The sequence below is a fragment of the Mesoplodon mirus genome (genome assembly GCF_964341445.2).
Source record: "Mesoplodon mirus genome assembly, chromosome: 13".
Lineage (NCBI taxonomy): Eukaryota > Metazoa > Chordata > Mammalia > Artiodactyla > Ziphiidae > Mesoplodon > Mesoplodon mirus.
The window spans coordinates 25980632-26003781 of NC_138989.1; the positions used below are offsets into that span (position 1 = coordinate 25980632).

The 23150-nt window shown below is 54.6% G+C and overlaps 1 protein-coding gene and 2 pseudogenes across 3 annotated transcripts; all 3 read right to left on the reverse strand.

Moving 5' to 3' along the window:
• Positions 1–1397: 1397 nt before the first annotated feature.
• LOC309814589 (glutathione S-transferase theta-1-like) lies at positions 1398–7998 on the reverse strand (annotated as a pseudogene). Its single transcript has 3 exons — positions 7887–7998; positions 3171–3258; positions 1398–1648 (listed from the first exon to the last, which is right to left on the reverse strand). The product of its transcript is annotated as a glutathione S-transferase theta-1-like (transcript).
• Positions 7999–8785: 787 nt separating this feature from the next.
• LOC309814590 (glutathione S-transferase theta-1-like) lies at positions 8786–12888 on the reverse strand (annotated as a pseudogene). The gene is made up of 5 exons: positions 12862–12888; positions 11667–11797; positions 9528–9676; positions 9069–9246; positions 8786–8986 (listed from the first exon to the last, which is right to left on the reverse strand). The product of its transcript is annotated as a glutathione S-transferase theta-1-like (transcript).
• Positions 12889–13728: 840 nt separating this feature from the next.
• Positions 13729–14555, reverse strand: MIF (macrophage migration inhibitory factor). Its single transcript, XM_082640782.1, has 3 exons — positions 14338–14555; positions 13992–14164; positions 13729–13909 (listed from the first exon to the last, which is right to left on the reverse strand). The coding sequence occupies exons 1-3, from the start codon at positions 14443–14445 to the stop codon at positions 13843–13845; spliced, it is 348 nt and encodes a 115-aa protein (XP_082496908.1). The 5' UTR covers positions 14446–14555; the 3' UTR covers positions 13729–13842.
• Between the last annotated feature and the right edge of the window lie 8595 nt (positions 14556–23150).

Here is a 23150-nt window from a genome sequence, read left to right on the forward strand (position 1 = left end):
TTAATTTTTGGGGGGAACCATCATACTGTTTTCCACAGCAGCTGCACCACTTACCATTCCCATCAACAGCGCACAAGAGTTCTAATTTCTTCTTATTCTCACCAACACTTGTTATTTTGTCCACATATATATATATATATGTATATACACATATATACATGTATACATATATACATATATATATACACCCCCATTCCAGTGGGGGTGAAGTGGTATCTCATTATAGTTTTAATTTGCACTTTCCTAATGATTAGTGATACTGAACATATTTTCATGTGTTTATTAGCCAAAATGATACTATTTTGAGTACACTGGGTTAAGTAAAGTATAGTCATTTCAACTGTTTCTTTTTATTTTTTAATTGTGGCTACTAGAAGATTTAAGACTGCATATATCTCACTTTGTACTTTGGTGAAGCACTGGACTAAATGAACTAAATTCCAGAGGGCACGAGCCCACCCTAGGTAAGCCACATTCATCCCTGGGGTCCAGGCAAGCAGGGGTGCAAGCCTGCCATCAGCATAGGAGTTTTCTGATGAAGCAGCCATGTGGGGAACTTAGGGCAGGGCTGAAAAGTAGAGCCATCTCACGGTGGTAGTTGGTGCTTAGATTCCAAATCCCTGCTGGAGGAAAGCAAGCAACCTGATTCCACCCTCCAGGTACCTGAAACCAGAGATGAACTGAAACTAACTAATGCCACATCCCAGCCCCACTCCTGACTAGCTGGAAGGGAGGAACCTCCCACCAAGACTGCCTGATAGAGGAAAGTGCAAGCCCTTTCTCGGGTATTTATTATGTATTCAGTCTCTACTCTCCTTTTATACATACTGTGCAGCACACAATAATAAATTATAAGACATACAGAGAAAGAGGAAAATGTGGCCCATAATCAAGAAGGATAAAAAAACAACCAATAGAGGGCTTCCCTGGTGGCGCAGTGGTTGAGAGTCCACCTGCCGATGCAGGGGACACGGGTTCGTGCCCCGGTCCGGGAAGATCCCGCGTGCAGCGGAGCGGCTGGGCCCGTGAGCCATGGCCGATGGGCCTGCGCGTCCGGAGCCTGTGCTCCGCAACGGGAGAGGCCACAGCAGTGAGAGGCCCGCGTACCGCCAAAAAAAAAAAAAAAAAAAACAACCAATAGAGACAGACTCGCAGTGAACCCAGGGGTTGAAATTAGCTGACAAAGACTTTTAAGTAACTATTATAAATATGTTAAAGAATTTAGAAGAAAAGATGGACCAAGTGGGTGAGTGGATGGTGAACTTCAGCAGAGACATGGAAACTCTAAAAAGAACCAAATGGAATTTCTAGAACTGAAAATTACATATCTCGAATAAAGAATGCATTAGATGGGTTTACCAGCAAACAGAAGGAAGGATTAGGAAGTCAAAGTCAGGTCAATAGAAGCTATTCAAACTGAAAGGAAGAATGCGATGTTGCCGGAGCCCTTTTGGGGCGATGTCCTCACTACCCCCGCCTGGAGAGGGGCACCTCACCTTATGCCACAGGACCCGGAGGCAGTTTCTCCACAGGGTTGTGTGCTGCCAGGCCAGGTACTCATCCACACGGGCACAGGCCTGTGTGGTCCTGGGGGTAGCAGTGGTCAGGGACCTTATACTTGCGGGCCAGGTAGAGCAGAACAGCCATACTGTGGGGGAGGGGAGGACATGATGGGTGGGGGAAAGTATGGATCTAGGGGCTTTATACAGAGTCCCTTCCTTAACCTTCCTGACCATGTGCCAAGGTATTTGCTCGGTTTCCAGACAAGGAAGCCGGGCTCAGAACAGGGATGGGAGTTGCCCAGGGCACACAGCCTTTGGTGGCAGAACTGAAAGTCTGTCTATGGCTAATACCCAAGCTCATCCTATCACCAGGCGAAATCCCACAGCAAGTCCTGCCAAGTGTTCTGAGACAGCTTCTGATGGGAAAACCAGAGAGAGCTTCCTGGAGGATATGGCTTCAAAGCTGAGCCTTAAAGAATCTCAGTTCTTTCCAGTCTGCATCTACTCTTGTCATCCGACATTCAGCCCCTCCCAGATGGCCTGGTGGTTCAAAAAGGCTTTCCTGTTGTCCCTAAAGCACCTGCTGGAAACACGGGGTGGCGGGGTGGTCGGTGCTGCGGGATCATGAACCAGCAGGACAGACAACGCTCCCGCAGCTCCCCTCCTGCCCTGGGTTAGGAGGGCTGCCTTGGTGCTGGGGCGGGGGTGGACCCGGAAGCGCACTGAATGTGGGAATTTGGGGCCATAGGAAGGCCTTCGGGAACTCGGGATACCCCAGGGGCTGGGCACCCCAGCCAAAGGGGCAGAAAACCTCTGTATCTGCCACTGGCCTAGGTTCCTTACTGGGAACCCTGCACCCACATCCAGCTGAACAGCTCACTTGTCTTTTTGCTCTTTTTGCTCCCAACTAATTGTTCAAGGAAGCTCCGAGGAGGGCTGAAGGTCCCTGGGAGCCATGCACCTCCCAAAGTAGGGGAGAAGAGACAGAGAAATGCAGAGATTGCACGCCGCCCCTGGCAGGTACGCGTGGGCGGTCAACAGTGGTCAGCACAGGACTCAGGCCAGTAAGGGCAGCAGGAAGGAAGAAGGCGCTGGCAGAAGGTGGGAGGAATTCTTTGGGGGTGCATCCACCTCGAGATTCCAGAGATGAGTTCAAAAGTTCCAGGTTCCCCTTGTTGTGGGAGGCGTGACTTAGGTGATGAAGGGGGCAGAACTGGAAAAAAATTTCACCCTCCCTAAAGAGATTTCTACTTCTTGGGACTGTTGTGATGCAAAACATGCACGTGTCTGGTGGTCCTCCCACGGGCATGGCCCACCCAGGGAAGGGGCAGCCCAGAGATGGAACCACTGGGGCATCAAAACACAAGTTTGGCCAGCGGGCAACCCTTGGAGGGGATGAAGCCACCCTGCCCCACACCCCTGCCCGGGGACCCATCACCAACAACCACAGGATTGGTACAGATGTAAAACAGATGCGTTCTTTTCCAACCATCCCTGTGAACTGAAACCCTGAACAGGCAGGAGCCGGGGGTCAAGCCCTGACTCTCTGTAGGATGTTGGGCAAAGGGCCCTTCACCTCGGAGGACTTCAGTTTCCTGTCTATGAAATAGAGAGCTAGGACGAGATGGTTCTAGCGAGGTCTGGTAGCAGCCCCGGGTCCCCAGTTACCTCTCGGTCAAAATGAAGTCCCCGCCCTTCAAGGCAGGCACCTTCTGCCAGGGGTTCACCTGGGCAAAGACATCACTGAGGTGCTGGCCTGCAGAGAGCCCATCGTGGTGGGTGGTGGGAGGGAAACGCCAAGCCCTGCCTGGCTGCACCCACCCCCCCCGCCACCCCCGTCTCAAGGCCCAGGCCCCAATTTCATGGCTCTTCTCCAGCCCCGGGCTGCTCTCCGGTGTGGGAAAGGCTGCTGTGGGGGGAGTGGGAGGCTGTTCTGCCAGCTGGTGCAAAAGACCTTGACACCCCTTGCCAGGTTCTGGTGGGCATAACCTTCCCCCAACAGCACGCCCCCAAAACAGAGCTCAAGAAGCTCCAGCCAGGGTGGGGTCTCTCCTTGCCTGGGCCCTCACAGACACCCAACCCACTGCCTTTCCACCGTTGCCAGCATCACAAGCGCCCATGCAGGGTGTCCCCAGCTGCAGGGGCCGGGAGGCTGGTGCCCTGAGTGGACTGTGATTTCCTATGGTGCCCCTTTCCCTGTGGACTCTAAGATAGGGTCACCAAACACAGACAAGTGGCCTCTTCCTGGTGTCCACTTACTTGCAACCAACTTCCACAGGCCCCTGTGTGTCCCCTTGCTCACCCTGCCCTGGGCACCTGGGACAAAGCTGGCCCTGTCGTTAGGCTCTGCATTCTTGTCCCACCACAGCTCCCAAGAAAGGTGCAGCCCACTGTCCCCCAGGACCCTGACCTCTGCTTAAGCTCATATGAGTGTTTTCTGCTCCTTCAGATGCAGCCAGAGAGAAGCTTCTGAAGGGCACTTAAGCATCACTGCTGCCATGCTCAGCAGCCTTCAGTGGTTCCCCATTACCACGGGAGCAGGGGGAAGCTGCTCAAAGTCATAAACTATCCACTACAGCCTTACCCCTCCAGCCTCAGCCCCACTCTCCTCCCTTTCCCTCCCTTCAGACTGTTCCTTCACCAGGGACCCTCCCCTCCTCTCCTGGTGAAACACACCTCCTACTGCACCCTCTATCTGACAGCCCAGTTTGGACATCCCTTTGTCCCCATGCCCTCTCCCCGACCCCACACTCTGCAGAGGTAACCCCTGTTACCTCGCCCGTGTTGAATCTCCCTCTATGATCAAGCACAGGGGCGGGGTTCTAAAAGGTGGGGCCAACACCCTGATAGGCCCAGAGGACAGAGTATGGAGCTAAAGAGGATGATTTTGTTAAGAGAGAAACGAAAGGCCCAAAATGGAGTCACTTGTGCTAAGCCCCACATCAGCAAACCGAGACTCAGTACCTTAATCTAACTGCAGTTTCAGCCTCTCCCAGGAATGTGACCTTTAACCAGTTAATCTGGAATTACCTGGTCAGCACTAGTGAGGTCATCTGCCTGATAGACCCCTGGCTTCCCCCAAAGAAAGGTGATCTTGACTAAAACAATCCAGTCTTTGCTAGAAACTTCCTTTTCCTGCCTCCTTCTGCCTATAAAAAGCCTTTCATTTTGTACAGCTCATCAGAGCTCCTTTCTAGGTGGGATGCTGCTCTGTTCATGAATTGTTGAATCTTTAATTTTACTCAGTTGAATTTTGATTTTTAACAATGCTCAAGCCTTAAAATCGAATGCAATTTGTGCTGCCAGGTTTCAGACTTGCTGGAGATGCAGGAGCCTTTTTTTCCTTCCTATCCTCTGTTTTGGAATGGTAATGTCTAGCCTATGCCTGTCCCCCCACTGCATTTTGGAAACAGGATAACTTGTCGTCTGGTTTCACAGGTTCACAGATGGAAGGGAATTTTGCCCCAGGATGAATCAAACCCTGAATCGCACCCATACCTGATTTGGATGATTTAGAGGATGGCCTTTTGGACTTAAAGGTGATGCTGGGATGATTACGACCTTTGGAGATGCTGGGATGGGGTGAACGTATGAGCAGGACATGAATTTGGGGGGCCAGGGAGCAGACGGTTATGAGTTGAATTGTGTCTCCCAAAAAAGACATGTTGAAGTCTTAATACCCAGTACCTTAAAATGTGACCTTATTTGGAAAGAAGGTCTTTACAGAGGTCATCAAGTTAAAATGAAGTCATTGGAGTAGATGCTAATCCAAAATGACTGGTGTCGGGACTCCCCTGGTGGCGCAGTGGTTAAGAATCCGCCTGCCAATGTCGGGGACATGGGTTCGATCCCTGGTGCGGGAAGATCCCACATGCCTCGGAGCAACTGAACCCATGCGCTACAACTACTGAGTCTGCTCTAGAGCCTGCGAGCCACAACTACTGAGCCCACGTGCTGCAACTACTGAAGCCTGTGCACCTAGAGCCCGTGCTCTGCAACAAGAGAAGCCACTGCAATGAGAAGCCCGTGCACCTCAACAAAGAGTAGCCCCCACTCACCACAACTAGAGAAAGCCTGCGCACAGCAACGAAGATCCAATGAAGCTAAAAAAAAAAACAAGACTGGTGTCCTTATAAAAAGGGGAAATTTGGACACAGAGACATGCACAGAGGGAAAGCGATGTGAATAGACACAGGGAGAAGATGGCCATCTTCCAGACAAGGAACACCCTAGGCTACCAGAACCTAGGAGGGACCTGGAACAAATCCTTCCTGGCCCCTTCATGGCGAGCATGGCCCTACCAACACCTTGATTTCAGACTTCTACCCCAGAGCCATGAGACGATACATTTCTGTTGTTCTAAGCCAGCCAGTCGGTGGTACCCTCTTACAGCAGTCCTAGAAATGTACCTAGCCCTGGGCCATCCAGACTTCCATGGTCCACTTGGGAGATATACTTTAAGTTATGAGACCACCTGTGAAGCAGGCTGAGAAACAATGAACTCTGAATCTTACCAAACCTTGAGATCCAACTACCAGTTTACAGGAAATGAAGGGACAGAAAGCCATGTTACACGGCACCATGAGGATGCAGTCAGCAAAATTTAGACCATTGGAAATTCCACAGGACAAAGGAGCTGGTTTCTTCAACCACAGCAAAAATGCAAAGGTCCAAGGTGGGGCGTGGAGGGGGATGGAGATGAAAAGAGACTGAAGAGGTGGATCAATCAGTTGCACTCTTTGCAGCTTATTTGGACCCTGATTCCAAGGCACAAACTGCAAAGAAAATATTCTGAGATATTCAGAGACTGTCAAATATGAACAGGATATGTGATGAAATACAGGAATTATTGTTAATTTTATTAGATGTCATCATGGTATTGTGGTGATGTTTTTTTTGGTTTTTTTAAAAGAGACTTTATCTCTTAGATGGTCATTCCTAAACATTTACAGGTGAAGCAATGGAGTGGCCAGGAGGCAGGGGAACAGAGTGGAGTATAGATGATGCAAAATGGGCCCCTGGGTGGACCACTGTTGGAACTACGGGGTGGGTATGTGGGTCCGTTATACTCCTCCTTATTTACTATTTACTCTACTTTAGTGTATGTGTGAACTTTTCCAGAGTTAAAAAAAAAAAAATCAATAGGCACCAGCAGGAGGGCTGCCACTGAATCTCCCAGGAAGAGCAGACACGTGGTGGGAGAGCCAGGGAAGACCGTTACCTTTCGGATAAGACAAATTTTCCATCTTTGAGACTGGGCAGCTTCCTCGGGGGGTTGATCTCAATGTACTCCTTGCTGTGGTGGTGACCTGAGAGGTGCAGGAAGGTCTGAGGCTGCTGGGACCCCAGGGAAGAGAGACCCGGGCCTCCCAGAGGCAGAAATGCCTTTCTCTCCATTTTCTCAAGAAGGGAAAACTGAGTCCCAGAGGCAAACCATGGCTCACCCCAGGTAAGGGGGCAAATCAGCGGCCCAACAGAGACCAGGTCAGGACGCCTGCCCCCATCCCAGGCTCTGTGGCCAGGACAACCTTTTGGCTCACAGAAGCTGGAGGCCTCCAGCCCTCACCCCCAACTCTGGGCCTAAAGCCACAGCCTGTGAATCAACAGAAGCCCTAGGGGTCTGGATCCCACCCCTAGACCCCCTGCCCCTCTAAGGGGAGCAGGGCAGGTGCCAGCACAGGAGCCCCAGCCCCAGCACACAGATGGAATCCAAAAGGGAGCCTCCCATATGCACTCAATCCAGGTGATCCGAACAGAGAACCCTATGTGTGTGTGGGGTGTCGGGGGGGAGTTTTAACTCTTCCTTGGCCAGCTGCCTCCATTGAAAACACTTCCGGGGGCTCTACTGCCACCCCGATAATGTCCAGGGCTCCCGGGTCTCCTCATCTGTGCTCTGGAGGCTCCAGCCTCTGCAAGCTGAGGTTTTAGAGCTGCTTGGAGTGGTGATGGAGAGTGCAGCCACGGACCTCACCCAGGCTTGGGGGTCACCCTGAGCAGGTCTGAACACTTGGAGCGGGGGAACGGGTGTGGATGGAAGTAAATAAGGAATAACCGTGTGCCTCTGCGACCTCTGCCAACCTAATTGGCAGGTGCTGCAGCTGACGAGGTGCTGGGCACCCTCGAGGAGAAGGTGGGGCGCTAGGTGGGGGTCCCTCCTCCCCTCTTCCTCCCACTTTCCCCCGGAAGAGCCTGTTCATCACAGTGGGGCAGAGTCCGTGGGGACCGGCAAAGGCAGGCGGGGCAGGAGCACCACCAACAATTCCCTTGGGAAGCTTTTCTTCCCCTGTGGACTTTGTGGGGGTCTCCTCTGTCTCTGTCTCCGCTTCTCAGAAATACCCCAACCTTGTGTCCTGCCTTCCCACCCAGGCAGCTGCGGGTGCCGACCTTTCAGCAGATCCACAAACTGGAAGTCGAAAGGGATGCCGTTCTTCCTGGCGAAGATGTAGACAGCGCGGCACGACGCAGACAGCAGGTCTAGGTAGAGCTCCAGGCCCATGCTGGGCCCCCGCTGCGGCCGGCAGACACCCAACCTCAGCCAAAATGCAGCCTGTGCCCTGGCCCTGTGCCCACCAGCTCAGGCCCAGACCCCTGCGTTCTGGAACCTCTTGTTCACTTGGTGTTGTCATGAGGCTGAGAAGCCTGGAATTCTCACAGCAGCAAAGATTCTGAGGAGACCCAGGAACAGGCTGGGGAGAGGCCTGTGGCTTGGGTCCAAGGGGTCAGGGGTGGCTGTGACCTTGCCCTTCCCCTCCCTGGGGGTGCCCGTTTGTACTCCTGGCCCGGGTCTGAGAAGGGCTTCCACACGGGAACTCCCGGGGCCAGACCTTCATGGCAGAATGTAATCGAAGGGGCGTTGCAGGATCCAGAGTGAGGATGGGATGAGAACTAACCCAGGAGGGTTCCAGAAGCTGGGAGCGGGGGTATCCACAGGTCAATCTAGCCTGAACTGTGGCTAGAAATGGGTGGGGAGAAAGAAACAGGAGCCCAGGGGGCTGTCAGGGCATTGGGGTGATGCCACAGGGGACTCAAGGGGCCATGCAGAGGAGCCCAGAAACCTCCAACCTGGGTTGGGACTGGCTGTGGCCAGGCCAAGCACCTGGACTAGGCACCTGGTGGCAGAGGAAGGTCACTGTGGGGGCCTGAGTGCTGCTCACTCTGAGCTGCGTGACTTCAGGAGATCCCCTGACCATTTGGAAATGGGGAGAGCCCACTTCCTGGGACAGAGAGAGGCTGGACACAGAGTGTTTACTATAGATGGCAGAGTGCAGGGGCACGGCAGACCCTCAGCGGAGCCGCTCTTTCACCCTCTGCACAAGCTTCTGGGCCAGCTGGGGATCCCACTGGGCCTCTTGGGGGTCCCGAGGCTGAAGCATTCACCTGTGGGCCTCCTGGAAGAGCTCAAGGCCCAGGGTGGCCTCCACACAGGCTTGCCACACAGCAAGCCAGGGCCAGTCTTGGAAGAGGTTGCAGCCGACGGCAGCGGGCTGGGGAGACAGGGCAGCTGGAGCCTGGGCTCAGCCTGCGCCCAGAACAGCCCCAGAGGGCAAGTGGGCAGGAGAACCTCACCTGCATCAGCTCTGTGAATGCCATCAGATCCGCCAGGGAGACCTACTCAGTGGCCAGGAAGGGCCTGGCCGCCAGGACCTCCTGATCCAGGTGCTGCAGAGCAGGCGTCCAGCTTCCCCAACAGCTGCTCCAGCTGCACAGCATCCACAGGCTGCCCGGAGAAGTGGGGCAGGAGAGACTGGGCTGGGAAGAGAGGTGACAGCTTATCTTGGGGCTCTCCAAGCCTCCTCAACCTCCTCTTCACCCCTCCCTCAGCAGCCATTTATCAGCAATGCCCTCTGGGGCTCTGCATTCAGAAGGATTCTGAGGTTTCATTCAGGCTCAGGGGAAAGACAGCTGTGATAGATTAGTGATGTCTGCCCAGGGCAATAGATGGGAGTTGATATAAGGGCCAACAGGTCCCTTCCAGCTCTGGGGGTCCTGGCTCCTGCCCAGGCAGGATAGGGCAGGGAGGCTCACCTTACATAGGTGAGCTGGTGGCAGGCAGCTGGATGGCCGTGTGCTGCCTCGCCAGGTACTCATCCACACGGATGTGGGCCTGCAGTTCAGGTGGGTACCAGTGTGCCTCTGTCTGGCACTTGTGGCTCAGGTATAAAAGGATGGCCACGCTGTGGGCAGGAGGTGTCAGAGATCTGCCCACCCCGCCTGGGCAGCTCCATCTCTCACTAGCAGGGAGATATGACTGTGCCAGCGCTCCAACTCCACCTCCTGGGGAGGAGCTCCCCACAGCCATGTCCCCTCCAGGTGGCATCTTCCCCCACCAAACGGCTCCATTCCTCCCTTCCAAGCTCTGCTCCTCCCTGGGTTTCAAGCCCCCTCCCCGCTACTACTCCAGCCTGCCCTCTGCCTGGGGACCCAGCTCTCTGGTATCAGGGTCCCTACTCAGAGGGAGGGAGGCAGACCTGCCACAGACACCCCGTCCTAAGGGGTCTCCAAGTTCCCTTCTGGGCCAGTTCTACTTGGTGCTCAGAGTCTGGGGGAGGGGCTCAGAGGGTCCCCCACTCTATTTTTTTTGGCCGCACCTCACGGCCTGTGGGATCTCAGTTCCCCAACCAGGGATCGAACCCGAGCCCCTGCAGTGGAAGTGTGGATTCTTTTTTTTTTTAAATAAATTTATTTATTTATTTTTATTAGCGGCCCAGAAACACTGGAAACTTCCTAAGCTCTGGGATTGGCTGACCTCCCCAGATATACCAAGACCTGTGTGCAGGCGCGGGCCTGCTGCTCCCTGCTTCAGCTCCCCTGGTGACCTACATTACTCGTATCCCTGAGGCTGAGCTGTCCTGTCAGCTCCGTGGTTTAGGGAATATGTAGGAAAGACGTGGTGAATCTCTTCATTTCACAGATGGGGAAAACTGATGCCCAGAGGGGAGCCAAGCAGCCTCTTGACCCCAGGGTCCCTCAGATCAGGCTCCCAGGGGAAGCAGGCCCTGAGGCAGGCGTCTCAGACCAGGGGACAGGGCAGTAGGGCAAGCCTGCAGAGGACAAGGTGGGAGGCCTGAGGGGGAGCCTACACTGCCCAGCTCTCCAGAATGGACAAGCCCCGAGTGGTCTCCGGGCCACCGGCACAAAGATCACAGAGCCGGGTGCAGCCACCCAGAGGGTGCTGGGGGACACAGGACCCAGGAGCAGCTCACAGGGCCTGGGCCGAAGCAGAGGGTACTTGGCATCGTGTAGCACTGGGTGGCCTCAGGGAAGGCATCCTAGAAGGGTGCAGTGTGGGGCTCCCAGTGAGCAGGTGGCGGAAAGGCATTCGATGCAGAAGGAACAGCACTGGCAAGGGAGGTGCCAGGCTGCAAACCAGGGCTGAAGGCGCCGGTTGCCCCAGAGGCCAGGGGTCTTTGCTGGCAGGTGACGCGGTACCACTGGGGCAATGGTGGAGAGCAGGTAGCAGTCTGTGCCTCCACCCCCATCTGTCCCACATCTCAGTTCGAGCTGTTATTTGGAAATGAGTTTTTGCTGCTGTTTTGAAGGCTGACAACACCCCTGTGGGCCTTGGGGCAGCTGTGGCAACAGGGGAAGGGATGGCTGCTTGGTGGGCAGCGGAGCCCATGCTTCGGAGGAAATGGAGCTGGCCGGGTGCGGGGCGGGGGTGGGGGAGGACTGGGGTTGGGGACAGATGTCTTGAGAGGGAGAGCAGCTGCTCTCCTCGGCATGCAGGGACGGTTATTAGCTCCAGGGGGCTTGGGAGCATGGCGGGCTCCCCGCCATGTGGAACCCTGATCCACAGTTGCCCCCTTTTTCCTGTCCAAGGAGCCACTGCTGTGCGACACCCCAGCTGACCAGAGCCTCTGGCGCTCCCTGATTCATGGGGGCAGTGTGCCGTGCTCTGCCCTCCGGAACCCCTCCATCCTCCCCAACACAGCAGGTGCCCAGCCTCCTTGGCCCTGAGACCCCTGCAGCTGAGGAGACCCCCGTGGCTCATGTGAGGCCACAAGGTGAAAGTCCAAGCTGGGGGCACTGGGAGGGAATGTGACGTCTGACGCTGGGAGGTGGTGGCCTGGTGTCGACACACCCCGGGAACCGGGATGGTGTCCTCACCTGTGAAATGAAGGAGTTGGATGAGATGCTCACAGACACCTAGGCCCCTGCTCTCACGACCTCGTGTGGTGCATCAAGGTGAAGGCCAAGAGCAGGGGGAAGAGGCCGTGTGCTGGGAACTTGGGCGTTGGGGGGCACACAGCTGGGGAGCTCAGGGGATGTGACAAAGGCCAGGCCGAGGCAGGAGCCTGTCACAGGGCAGGTGCTCATACCCAAGAGGGAGGCCCCAGGCCGCAAGCCAGGCTGAGGGATGTTTGGCTGCAGCTGGAGCCATGCCACACCCCACCCTCCCCTGGCACGGAGACTGACTCCAGTCCCCTCACTGAGGACAGAATGAGACTTAGGTGAACTGGAAGACCTCTGTGGAAGAGGAGCGTCCCCTCCGAAAGATGGGCCACACCCTCCAGACTCCCTTGAACCAATTCTCCTCCTTTCAAAGGTCACAACTGTCCCCACTGTCCTGGAAGTAAATCTTCAATATCCAGGGAGCTCACTGGGGGCTGAGGGTGGAGAGTGCCCCCTGGACCTGGACTGGAGAGCAGCCCTCAGGCATCTGAATGAGCAAGCTGGCACTGGCAGGCTGCCCCAGAGGTATGGGGTAGGGGGTGGATCCATGTGGAAAGTGCCAAGGGACTGGGCTAGGTAGCCCCAGGGCCTGGGCTGTTCTGAAGTTGCCATAATCAGAGGGCAAGTGTGACCTGCTACAAGCCTGGGATGGGCACCCGAAGCTTCCTGGACTGCTGAGAGTTCACACTGAAGTCACAGTGGGTGCCACATGGGCTGGGCCACTGGCAGCCACCCCAAGGAAGGAGCCCGTGGCCACCCCAGGCCCCAGCACACATACAAGGTGGCCCTTGTCACTGTGTATCACTCAGAGGTGGGCCTGCTCCTCACTCCCAGCATCAGAAGGGAAGAGCTCCAGAGGCTTGGTCCAGATAGTAATAACCCTTTTCCCCAGAGCCCCTCAGCTTCCAAAAACAAATTCACTTAAATTCTGTGGAATTAAAAAAAATCGCCTCCATCTAGGATGTTCTTGTCTATCTTAGGGGCTGAGGAAGAACAAAGGGTTTCAATGGCTCGGGGCCAGCAGGAATCCAGAGGTGAGGCCCCCAGGAATGGGGTTCATGTGGCCAGAGTCCCTTCTCTGTGCCAGCAGCTGCAATGAACTGGACTTCTCCCCCAGGGCAGGCAGTGCAGGAAGCGTGGAGCTGGCCCTTCACACAAATTCCCAGTGCTCATGGCTGGGCCTCACTTGGAAGGAGTCGCTGCCAGGGCCCATGGAGGCGCTCACACTGCAGGGCAGTAAAGTGTTCAGCCCAAAGGCGACTGGACCTGAGCAAGCAGCACCTCGTGGCTGGAGGACTGCCTGCAGCCCTATCACTGTCCCCACGAGGGAGCGAGCCCCTGCACTTGGAGAAGGGATCCTAGGCCAGGAGACCCCAGCTACACTGGACCTTGACACTGACTTTGTTTTCACAGGGTACCCTCAGCGCCAGGACCTCCAGAGTCCTAGTGGGGTTAACTAGCCACCTGGAGGCTTTCAGAGCTGCTGCGCCATAAGACCTGAATAGTACCCAAATTACAGGGGATGTTCTCTCAGGGAACTGCTGTGCCTGAGGGTAGCAGAGACCAGGCCCAGAACTGGGGTGAACAGGGCAACATAACCAGGAACTCCACCTCCTGGGCACCTTCCCTCCTACCAGACCCAAAAGCTGTTGCAAAGTTCCAGAACAACGGGATTTCCCAAGTCAAGACACTGAGGCAGCAGCCTATCGAAAAGTGACCCTGGATGGAGTGGGGAAGACCTTCTCTACCCCCCCGCCCCCACTTAGATTCTGACCCCTCTCCCTTTCCCCGCCAGCCCTAGCCCAAGAGGTAGATCGGCCTCTGCGGGAGGTGGGGGTGGGGTGGGGGACGATCGCCGACGAATTCCCGTAGGATTCCGGGGTCTGCGGCCTCGGGCAGGATGCCAACCACAGCTGGGCCTTCTGCTGGGGGCTGGGGGCGTGGAGAGGCTAGGCTGCAGATTCTGGGGGCACCCCTCCCGATCTCGGTTCCCCAGTCACTGACTCAGCCCTGCACCGATTCCTCCGCAAGCCAAGGAAGCCCGAGGCAGCCGCAGTCTCCACACCATTTATTTCTCCGTCTCGGTAGGTGGGGTCGCTGGGGCGGGGCGGGCAGAAAACCGCGCGCAGGCTGCGGGCTCGGGGCAGGGGAGCCCGGGGCGCGACACTCAGGCGAAGGTGGAGCCGTTCCAGCCCACGTTAGCCGCGTTCATGTCGTAGTAGTTGATATAGATCCTGCGGGGGAGGAAGCGGGTCTAAGCGGGCTGCGAGGTGGCCGCCGTGGCCGGGTGCCCCCTGTCCCCCGACGCCCACAAACCTGTCCGGGCTGATGCGCAGGCGTTCGGCCAGTAGGCCGCACAGCAGCTTGCTGTAGGAGCGGTTCTGCGCGCCGCCGATCTTGCCGATGCTGTGCAGGCTGCAGAGCGCGCACGGCTCGCTGGAGCCCCCGAAGGCCATGAGTTGGTCCGGCACCACGTGCACCGCGATGTACTGAGGGGGAGGGGCAGCGGTCAGCGAGCCTCCTGGCCTCGCCGGCCCGGACGCCCCCATCCCTTCCCCTCCCGGAGCCCCATCCCGGAGCCGCCTTCCCCGCCCAAGCCCCATCCCGGGGCCACCTCCCCCGCCCCAGCCCGGGACCGCTTGGCCGGGCCCTCCCCGCAGACCTGCGCCGGCTTGCCCGTGGCCTGCGCCAGCTGCTGGGTGAGCTCGGAGAGGAGTCCATCCGGCACAGAGGCGCGGGGAACGTTGGTGTTCACCAGGAATATCGGCATGACGGCGAGGGACGGCGAAGACAGGGATACAGGAACAAACCGACTCGCGCGCAAACACCGCCGGGAAACCTCTGAGCTACGTGACCACCGCCCGGCGCCCCGCCCAGTGCGGCTGCAGCCCAGCCTCCCGTGACACCACAGCCGGCGGAGGCCCCGCCCCCGAGGCCGCGGAGCGCTCGCGCCTGGTGACGTCACCGCCTGCGGAGGCCCAGCCCGCCCGGAGGAACTCGGAGCCATTGCAGAGTCGGTCCTTGGCCCTAAGCACCTCCTCAAAGTCGTTCTCCACGCGGCGGCCAGAAATCTGCCTGTCCCTCGTTTGTCAGTCCTTTCATCTAGTCACAGCGACGTCTATGTGCCGGGAGCAGCGGGGATGCGGCTTTTAGCGGGACAGATGGCCCCTGGCCCTCCAGCAGATCACAGCCAGACAAACAGATGGAGTCCCAGCTCATTCCACTGAGCCCTTGTGTGTCCGCAGTCTCCGCGCGCGCGCGCGTGTGTGTGTGTGTGTGTGTGTGTGAGATGGGGAGGGGTGGTCATTGCTGCAGGAGGGAGGGGGCTGCCACAAGCGAGTCACCATCCAGAGGCCTTCCCTGCACCCCTGCTCTTCAGGGTGGGTGAGGATGCCAGGAGGTGCCCAGGAGAGGGGCAGGGAGTCGGAGGGGTTCCAAAGGCAGTCAGCAACTCCGTCTCAGAGCCCACGCCAAAGCCCCATCCGGTACCCTGGGCAACCCCTCTGCAGGTCTAGAAACTTTAGCTCCTCAGGGAAGCCCCACCCTAGCCAGGTCCTGTGGGGATGCCCTCTCACAGAGCCCTGGGTGCAGTCTCTCTCTTCCACTGTTGGTCAGCTCAGGGGGCACCTAGTAGGTGCCAAACATACAAGAGACATGGACTAAATACTGGCTGAATGAATGAATGAAGTTAGCCATGACACGGCAGGAAGAGGACAGGGCCAGGGATGAGCCTGCAGGCCCTGCCATTCCTGGGCAGGAGGGCCACCCGACTCCCGCTCTGAGGAGACCCTGGTCGGGGGGCTGTGCTGGGGAGCAGAGCTCTGCAGGCACTCGAGGGGGTTTGGCTCATGCTGGTTTGACCAAGTCTCAGAGCTCTCCAGGGAGGTCCTGTCCTTGGTCTCTGGCAGGTGTGGTCTGGTTAAGGTGGCACAGCACACACTGGCCTGGACACTGGGCATGTGATAGAGCAAGGCCACCATGCCTGTGGGAGCAGGTGGCCTCAGGCAGAAGGTCACATGGCCCAGCTGTGCAAATGCTCTGTTAAATGTGGATCCCTCCAGGTGGGCCCCAGGTCATATCCCTCCCCACTCCCACACCCCAGCAGACTTCCTGTGCCCAGGGCTCTGTTACCACTGATGCACTGATGCACCCCATGCACTGTCTCCAGCCCGGGGTGCTCCTCTGAGCCCCAGCAGCCAATTCCGCATGTCCTGCTACCTGTGTCCACATCCCAGTGCATGACTATTCTCCCACCACTGATCGACTGCCAGTGAATTGTGCCTCCCTCCACTGTCCCTTTATCCTCACTTCTCCGGCCCCCACCCCGCCTTAGTCTAAGTTAGCTGGCACCACCTTTGGCCTGGCCTGCCTGGGGGAGGGGTCTGTCACCCCACCCCCTGGCAGCAGATCTGGCCATGTGACTTGCCTTGCCCAGTGAAATGTGAACAGAACTGACCCAAGTGACTCCAGCCAGAAGATTCAGGAGCTAGCACCTGGTTGGCGGTTCTCTGATAATGGAAGTGGGTGACACAGTGAAGCCTCGCCAGCAAATAACCTGCAACGCCCTGTAGGTGAGCCACTGTTCGGGCCATGCTCCTGGCTTCTGGCTCCTGGCTTGGGCGTTGGTCCTGGAACGCTGTCGGCCTGTACTCTCCCTCATCTGCCTCAGGCTCAGTTCCTCAGGAAAGCCCCAGAGCTCCTGGCTCGGTCAGGTCCTCTCCTTCAAGGCCGTCACCATATCTCTGTTTGCGAGTTACTGCTTCCTTTCTGGGCTGCGTGAGGTGGGGGACATTGCTGTGGCCTACCTTCTGACCCATTACTAGGTAGCAGGCGGAAGGCCTCCAAAGACGACCACGCCCGATTCCCTGGAACCTGTGAATATGTTACCTTACGAGGCAAAAGGCACTTTGTAGATGTAATTAGGGTTACAGACTTTACAGTAGGGAAGTTATCATGGATTATCTGGGTGGGGCCAATGTAATCACATGAGGCCTTAAAAGCAGAGAATTTTCTCCAGCTCAAGTAAGAGATGCAGCAGGAGGGGCGGTCAGAGAGCCTCAAAGCAGAAGGACTCAGATGTGCCATTAGTGGCTTTGAAGATGAAGGGGCCTCAGTCGTTCAGCCGCAAGGAACTGAATTCTGCCAGCAGCTTGAATGAGCTCAGAAGTGGGTTCCTCCCTACTTGACCTGGAGACGCCTTGACTTCGGCCGTGAGACCTGAAGAAGAAGACCAGTCACTTTGTACTCGATTGTGACCCACAGAAACTGAGATAATAAACGTGTTGTTTTAAGCTGCTCAATTTGTGGTAATTTGTTCTAGGAACAGTAGAACAGTAACACCCCAGCGTCCCCAGGGGCTCTATAATCACCTGCTGAACAACAGCGCACACGCACCAGGAGCCCTTGGCCCCCAAAATCCTCTCCTGCTCCCTCCTCACTGACAGCATCCCAGTTCTGTTTCCTTAGAACCTTCACCATCCCGGAGCCACTGGCAACCAGGCATGGCCACCGGAGGTAGCTGTGGCCCATGTGATGTGCAGGGTCCATAAGGACGCAGCTGCCTGCAGATGGAGGCTCTACCCTATGCCCTTCCTCCTACCCCCTCCTGGAAACTGGACAGGACTGCACTCCCGCCTGGAACCGGAACAGAACTGCCAGACGTGCAGCAGCTGCCAGGCAACCCTGAGCTGGAAAAACACAGGCAAAGGAGGGGGAGTGGCAACCCCGAGGAGCCTGGGGCTCTGGCGGCTCTGCCCAGCCCCTTCAGCTGCCTTTACATTACAGGAGAAAAGTAAGCCCCTCTCTGCTTGAAGCACCACTGGTCAGGGTTTCTGACGTTTGCAGCCCCAGGGCAGCTCCTGGCTGGTACAGAGGACTTCTTGAGGGCCACGCCCCACAGTTGAGGGCTGCTGGGCAGAGAGGGGGTGGGAAGGAAACCTCAGGATGTAGGGAAACGCCAGCTGGATGAGGAGGAATACGGCCCATACGAGCACCCGGCAGGCCCCTAAAGCTGGCAGCCGTGCCCCCAACCCTGGTTGAACATCTCTGTGGGCAGGACGCAAGTCACCCACGCTGGATGGGGTGCATGGGGAAGGGGAGGGCCTGCTGACTCCATGATGCAGGGCTACTGCTGACCTCTTGCTGCCTCTCCCTGACACGGACCTGGCCATCGGTCCATGTCCACGGACGGTCCACCTGGCCAGCGGCTCCCACAGCTCCTTCGCCAGCTTCATTCCCCTTGCCATCCCTCCCCCGGGCACTCGCGGTTCATCACTCACAGCAAGAACCCAGCCAGCCTTGAGCCCCCGACTGTCCCCCACGCACCAGTCCCTGTGCCCTTGTTTGCTGAATGTGGTAAAAGTTGCAGCAAAGACGAGCAAAGGAAACACCCTCCCCCTCCAGTCACAGCAGAAGAAGACCTGGGGGGTCATCATCCCTGCTGGAGACCGCCTCCCCGAGTTGTAGCTGAAGGTACAGGATTTTAAGAGGGGTGTCTGCCAGGAGAGCACCACACTGCAAAAGCAGGGCCTAGGCTTGTTGGGGCGCTAGCGGTCATGGCCAGCTCTCCCCCACAGATGAGACACGGTTCAGAGAGGGTGATCTGGGCTGAGCCTCTTAAACTCTCTGAGCCTCAGCTGCAAAATTCAAAATGGGGGAATTCTTTTTCCATAGATTTGTGTGAAGATTTAACGAGATTAAGGACAAGCGCAAAGTGCTTGCACTCAGTATGTGCTCAGTAAAAGCTACCCGATCTTATTGCTTTGTCATCAAGTGTCCTGGAGCAGAAAACGGACTAACAGGCCTGACCCTAATGGTGGCACTGGGCAGTGTGTACGACTGTGCTTTCCCTCCCTGGTGGCCAGGTCCTTCCCCACCCCCGCCCCTCCCCCATCCCATCAAACCTGAAGCCAGGCTGCGTCTCCCCCACCTCTCCTGGAACGGCCTCTCCTGTCTGTGGGGTCCTGTCCCTGTTTCCTTGCCCTGCTGAGGGGTTCCCTGGGCAACAAGGACTTCCAACGCCCACCCCACACTCTCAGAGCCAATTTGGCTGGGTGGACAGCAAGTGGGACATGGCCCAAGGGCTAGGCCCAGGCTGGGGGCATCTCTATGGTCCATGCTGGGGACCAGGGCACCTAAGTGTGACCAGTGCAGTCCCAGACCTGGGACACAGCCTGACGCCTGCCCTGCTCACAGCCTGTGCACCACGGGATTTCGAGGGATGGATCCTTTCTGACTAATCTTCACCAGGGGCCAGTAGTGGCCACGGTGGCCACTGGTGCCGAGGGTGGAGGGGGGGCAGCTGGGGAGGTGGGTCAGCAGAGGCGGAGATGGAGCAGGTGGCGGAGAGAAGCTGGGAAACACACAGAGGGCTCCCAGAGTGCTGACACCTGCCTTCCAGAAAGCTCCATATTTACCGGACCCACAGGCCTTCAGTCCCATCCTTCAACACTCCTGCCTCCAAAGGAACCTCAGCTGGGCCTGTCCTCAGGAAGCCAGCTCCAGGTGACTTCTCCATGAGACCTCTCCTGACCCCGACTCAGAGAGTTCTCGCTCCCCAGAGAAGCTACTGCTGCTAATTTGGCGGTTACTGCTTCCTACTGAAAGCCAGACAAATTCTTTATGATACAACAATGATAAATTGTTTTTTTGACCTAAGTGCCAAGGTAATCCAATGGGGAAAAGATGGTCTTTTCAACAAACAGTGCCGGCACCACTGGACATCCATTAAAAGTAAATGAATAAGGGAATTCCCTGGTGGTCCAGTGATTGGGACTCGGCACTTTCACTGGGCCTGGGTTCAATCCCTGGTCAGGAAACTGAGATCCTGCAAGCCACGCAACGCAGCTTAAAAAAAAAAAAAATGGTGGACACTAGATGACTGTGGATGTGGTGATGACTTTTTAGATACAACACAATCCATTAAAGAATTCATAAGCTGAACTTCTTTAAACTTAAAAACATCTGGGGACTTCCCTGGTGGTCCAGTGGTTGAGACTTCGCCTTACAATGCAGGGGGTGCGGGTTCCATCTCTGGTCCAGGAACTAAGATCGCACATGCCTCCAGGCCAAGAAACCAAAACATAAAACAGAAGCAATATTGTAACAAATTCAATAAAGACTTTAAAAATGGGCTTCTCTGGTGGTGCAGTGGTTCAGAATCCGCCTGCCGATGCAGGGGACGTGGGTTCAAGCCCTGGTCCAGGAGGATCCCACATGCCACGGGGCAACTAAGCCCGTGCACCACAACTTCTGAGCCTGCGCTCCGCAGCAAGAGAAGCCACGGCAATGAGAAGCCAGCGCACTGCAACAAAGAGTAGCCCCCGCTCACAGCAACTAGAGAAAACCTGCGCACAGCAACGAAGACCCCATGCAGCCAAAAATAAATAAAATAAAATAAATTAATTTTAAAAAAAGACTTTAAAAACTATATACAGGGACTTCCCTGGTGGCACAGTGCTTAAGAATCCACCTGCCAATGCAGGGGACACGGGTTCGAGCCCTGGTCCAGGAGGATCTCACATGCCATGGGGCAACTAAGCCCGTGTGCCACAACTACTGAGCCTGCGCTCTAGAGCCCGCGAGCCACAACTACTGAAGCCCGTGTGCCTAGAGCCCGTGCTCCACAACAAAAGAAGCCATCACAATGAGAAGCCTGCACACCACAACGAAGAGTAGCACCCGCTCGCCACAACTAGAGGAAGCCTGCATGCAGCAACAAAGACCCCATGCAACCAAAAATAAATTAAATAAATAAATTTATTAAAATATATATATACATTTTATAAATAAATAAATAATAAAAACGTCTGCTCTGTGGAAGGCACTGTCAAGAAAATGAAAAGGCAAACCACAGACTGGGAGAAAATATCTGCAAAAGATGCATCTGATCAAAGACTGTTATACAAAATATACAAAGAACTCTTAAAACTCAACAATAAGAAAACAAACAACTTGATTTTTAAAAACAGCCAGTTTTTTTTTAATTAATTAATTTATTTATTGGCTGCGTTGGGTCTTCGTTGCTGTGCGCGGGCTTTCTCTATTTGCGGCAAGCGGGGGCTACTCTTTGTTGCAGTGTGCGGGCTTCTCATTGAGGTGGCTTCTCTTTGCTGCCGAGCACAGGCTCTGGGCACGTGGGCTGCAGTAGTTGTGGCACGCGGGCTCAGTGGCTTGCAGGTTCTAGAGCTCAGGCTCAGTAGTTGTGGCACACGGGCTTAGTTGCTCCACGGCATGTGGGATCTTCCTGGACCAGGGCTTGAACCCGTGTCCCCTGCATTGGCAGGCGGATTCTTAACTACTGCGCCACCAGGGAAGTCCCCAAACACTTTTAACAGACACTCACCAAAGAAGATATATACAGATGGCAAATTAGCATACAAAAAGATGTTCCATGGTTGTTATCTGGGAAGTGCAAATTACAACAAAATACCACCACACACTTATTAGAATGGCCCAAATCACTGACAATACCAAATGTTGGTGAGGATGTGGAGCAACAGGAACTCTCATTCAGTGCTGGTGGGAATTAAAATGGTATAGCCACTTTGGAAGAGAGTTTGGCAGGTTCTTACAAAACTAAACATACACTTACCCTATGATCCAGCAATCATGCTTCTTGGTATTTACCCAAAGGAGATGAAAATGTATGTCCACACAAAAACCTGCACATGGATGTATATAGCAGCTTTATTCATGATTGCCAAAAGCAACCAAAATGTCCTTCAGTAGGTGAATAAACTTTGGGACATTCAGACAATGGAATTTTACTCAGTGCAAAAAGAACTATTAAGCAATGAAAAGACATGGAAGAAACTTAAATGCATATTACTAAGTGAAAGAAGCCAATCTGAAAAGGCTACATACTCTATGATTCCAACTATATGACATTCTGGAGAAAACAAAATTGTAGAGACCATAGAAAGATTAGTGGTCACCAGGCGCTGGGCAGGGGCAGGAAAGGGATGACCATGTAGAACAGAGAGGATTTTTAGGGCAGGGAAAATACTCTGTATGATACTATCATGGTGGATACATGTCATCATACATTTGTCCAAACCCATAGCATGTAAAACTACAGGAGTGAACCCTAATGTAAACTGTGGACTTTGGGTGTGATAATGACATGTCAATGTAGGGTCGTAGATTGTAACAAACGTCCCGCTCTGGTGGGGGACATTGATAATAGGAGGCTGTGCATGTGTGGGAGAGGGGGCATATGGGAAATCTCTGTACTTTTCTCTCAATTTTGCTGTGAAATTAAAACTACTCTAAAAAAATATTTTTTTAAAAAGTGGGCAAAAGACTTGAATAGTCTTCACAAAAGAAGATACGTGAATGGTCATATTAGCACACGAAGAGATGCTTAGCATTATTAGCCATCAGGGAAATACCTCAATAAAACCACAAGACGCCACTACACACTCAGTGGAATGGCTAGATTAAGAAGACTGACAGTGCCAAGTGCTGATGAGGATTTGGAGCATCCAGAAGTCTCATCAATTGCTAGCGGGAATGTAAAACAGTATACGCACTTTGGAAAACAGTTTCTTCTACAGTTAAACATACTTTCATTATTTTTTTAACATCTTTATTGGAGTATAATTGCTTTACAATGGTGTGTTAGTTTCTGCTTTATAACAAAGTGATACATTCATTATTAAACTCAGCAATTCATTTACCCCAAAGAAATGAAAGCATACATCTACACAACTTGTGCAGGAATGTTCATAACAGTTTTATTCATCATGGCCAACAATTAGAAACAGGGCTTCCCTGGTGGCTCACTGGTTAAGAATCCACCTGCCAATGCAGAGGACATGGGTTCGAGCCCTGGTCTGGAAAGATCCCACATGCCGCAGAACAGCTAAGCCCGTGTGCTACAACTACTGAGCCTGCGCTCTAGAGCCCGCGTGCCACAACTACTGAAGCCCGCATGCCTAGAGCCCGTGCTCCGCAGCAGGAGAAGCTGCCGCAATGAGAAGCCCGCGCACCATGGCAAAAAGTAGCTCCCACTCGCTGAAACTAGAGAAAGCCTGTGCGCAGCAACGAAGGCCCAATGCAGCCAAAAATAATTAATTAATTAAATAAAATTTATTTTAAAAAAAACAAACAACCAATTAGAAACAGCCAAATGTCCACCTGGAGGGAAATGGGTTAACAAATGATGATATATCCATACAGTGGAATACTATTCAGCCATACAAAGGGATATATGCTAATACATGCAACAACACACATGAACCTCAAAAACTTTATCTGGAGCAAAGCCAGACACAAATGCATACATATGGTATGAAATTATATCAAATTCTGAAAAAGAAATCTGACCTATAGTGACAGAAGGCAGATCCGCAGTTGCCTAGGGCCTGGGGTTGGGCAGGGTATTGATTGCAAAGGGGCATGACGGAACTTTGGAGATGATGTGACCAGTCTACCTTGATGGTGGTGGTGGTTCATGGATATGTACACCTGTCA

Coding starts and splice junctions, on each gene's coding strand:
- MIF (XM_082640782.1), bottom strand. CDS start 14,445: ATGCCGATATTCCTGGTGAACACCAACGTTCCCCGCGCCTCTGTGCCG. Junction 14,165..14,337: donor CCACGGGCAAGCCGGCGCAG/GTCTGCGGGGAG, acceptor CCTCCCCCTCAG/TACATCGCGGTGCACGTGGT. Junction 13,910..13,991: donor CTGCGCATCAGCCCGGACAG/GTTTGTGGGCGT, acceptor CCTCCCCCGCAG/GATCTATATCAACTACTACG.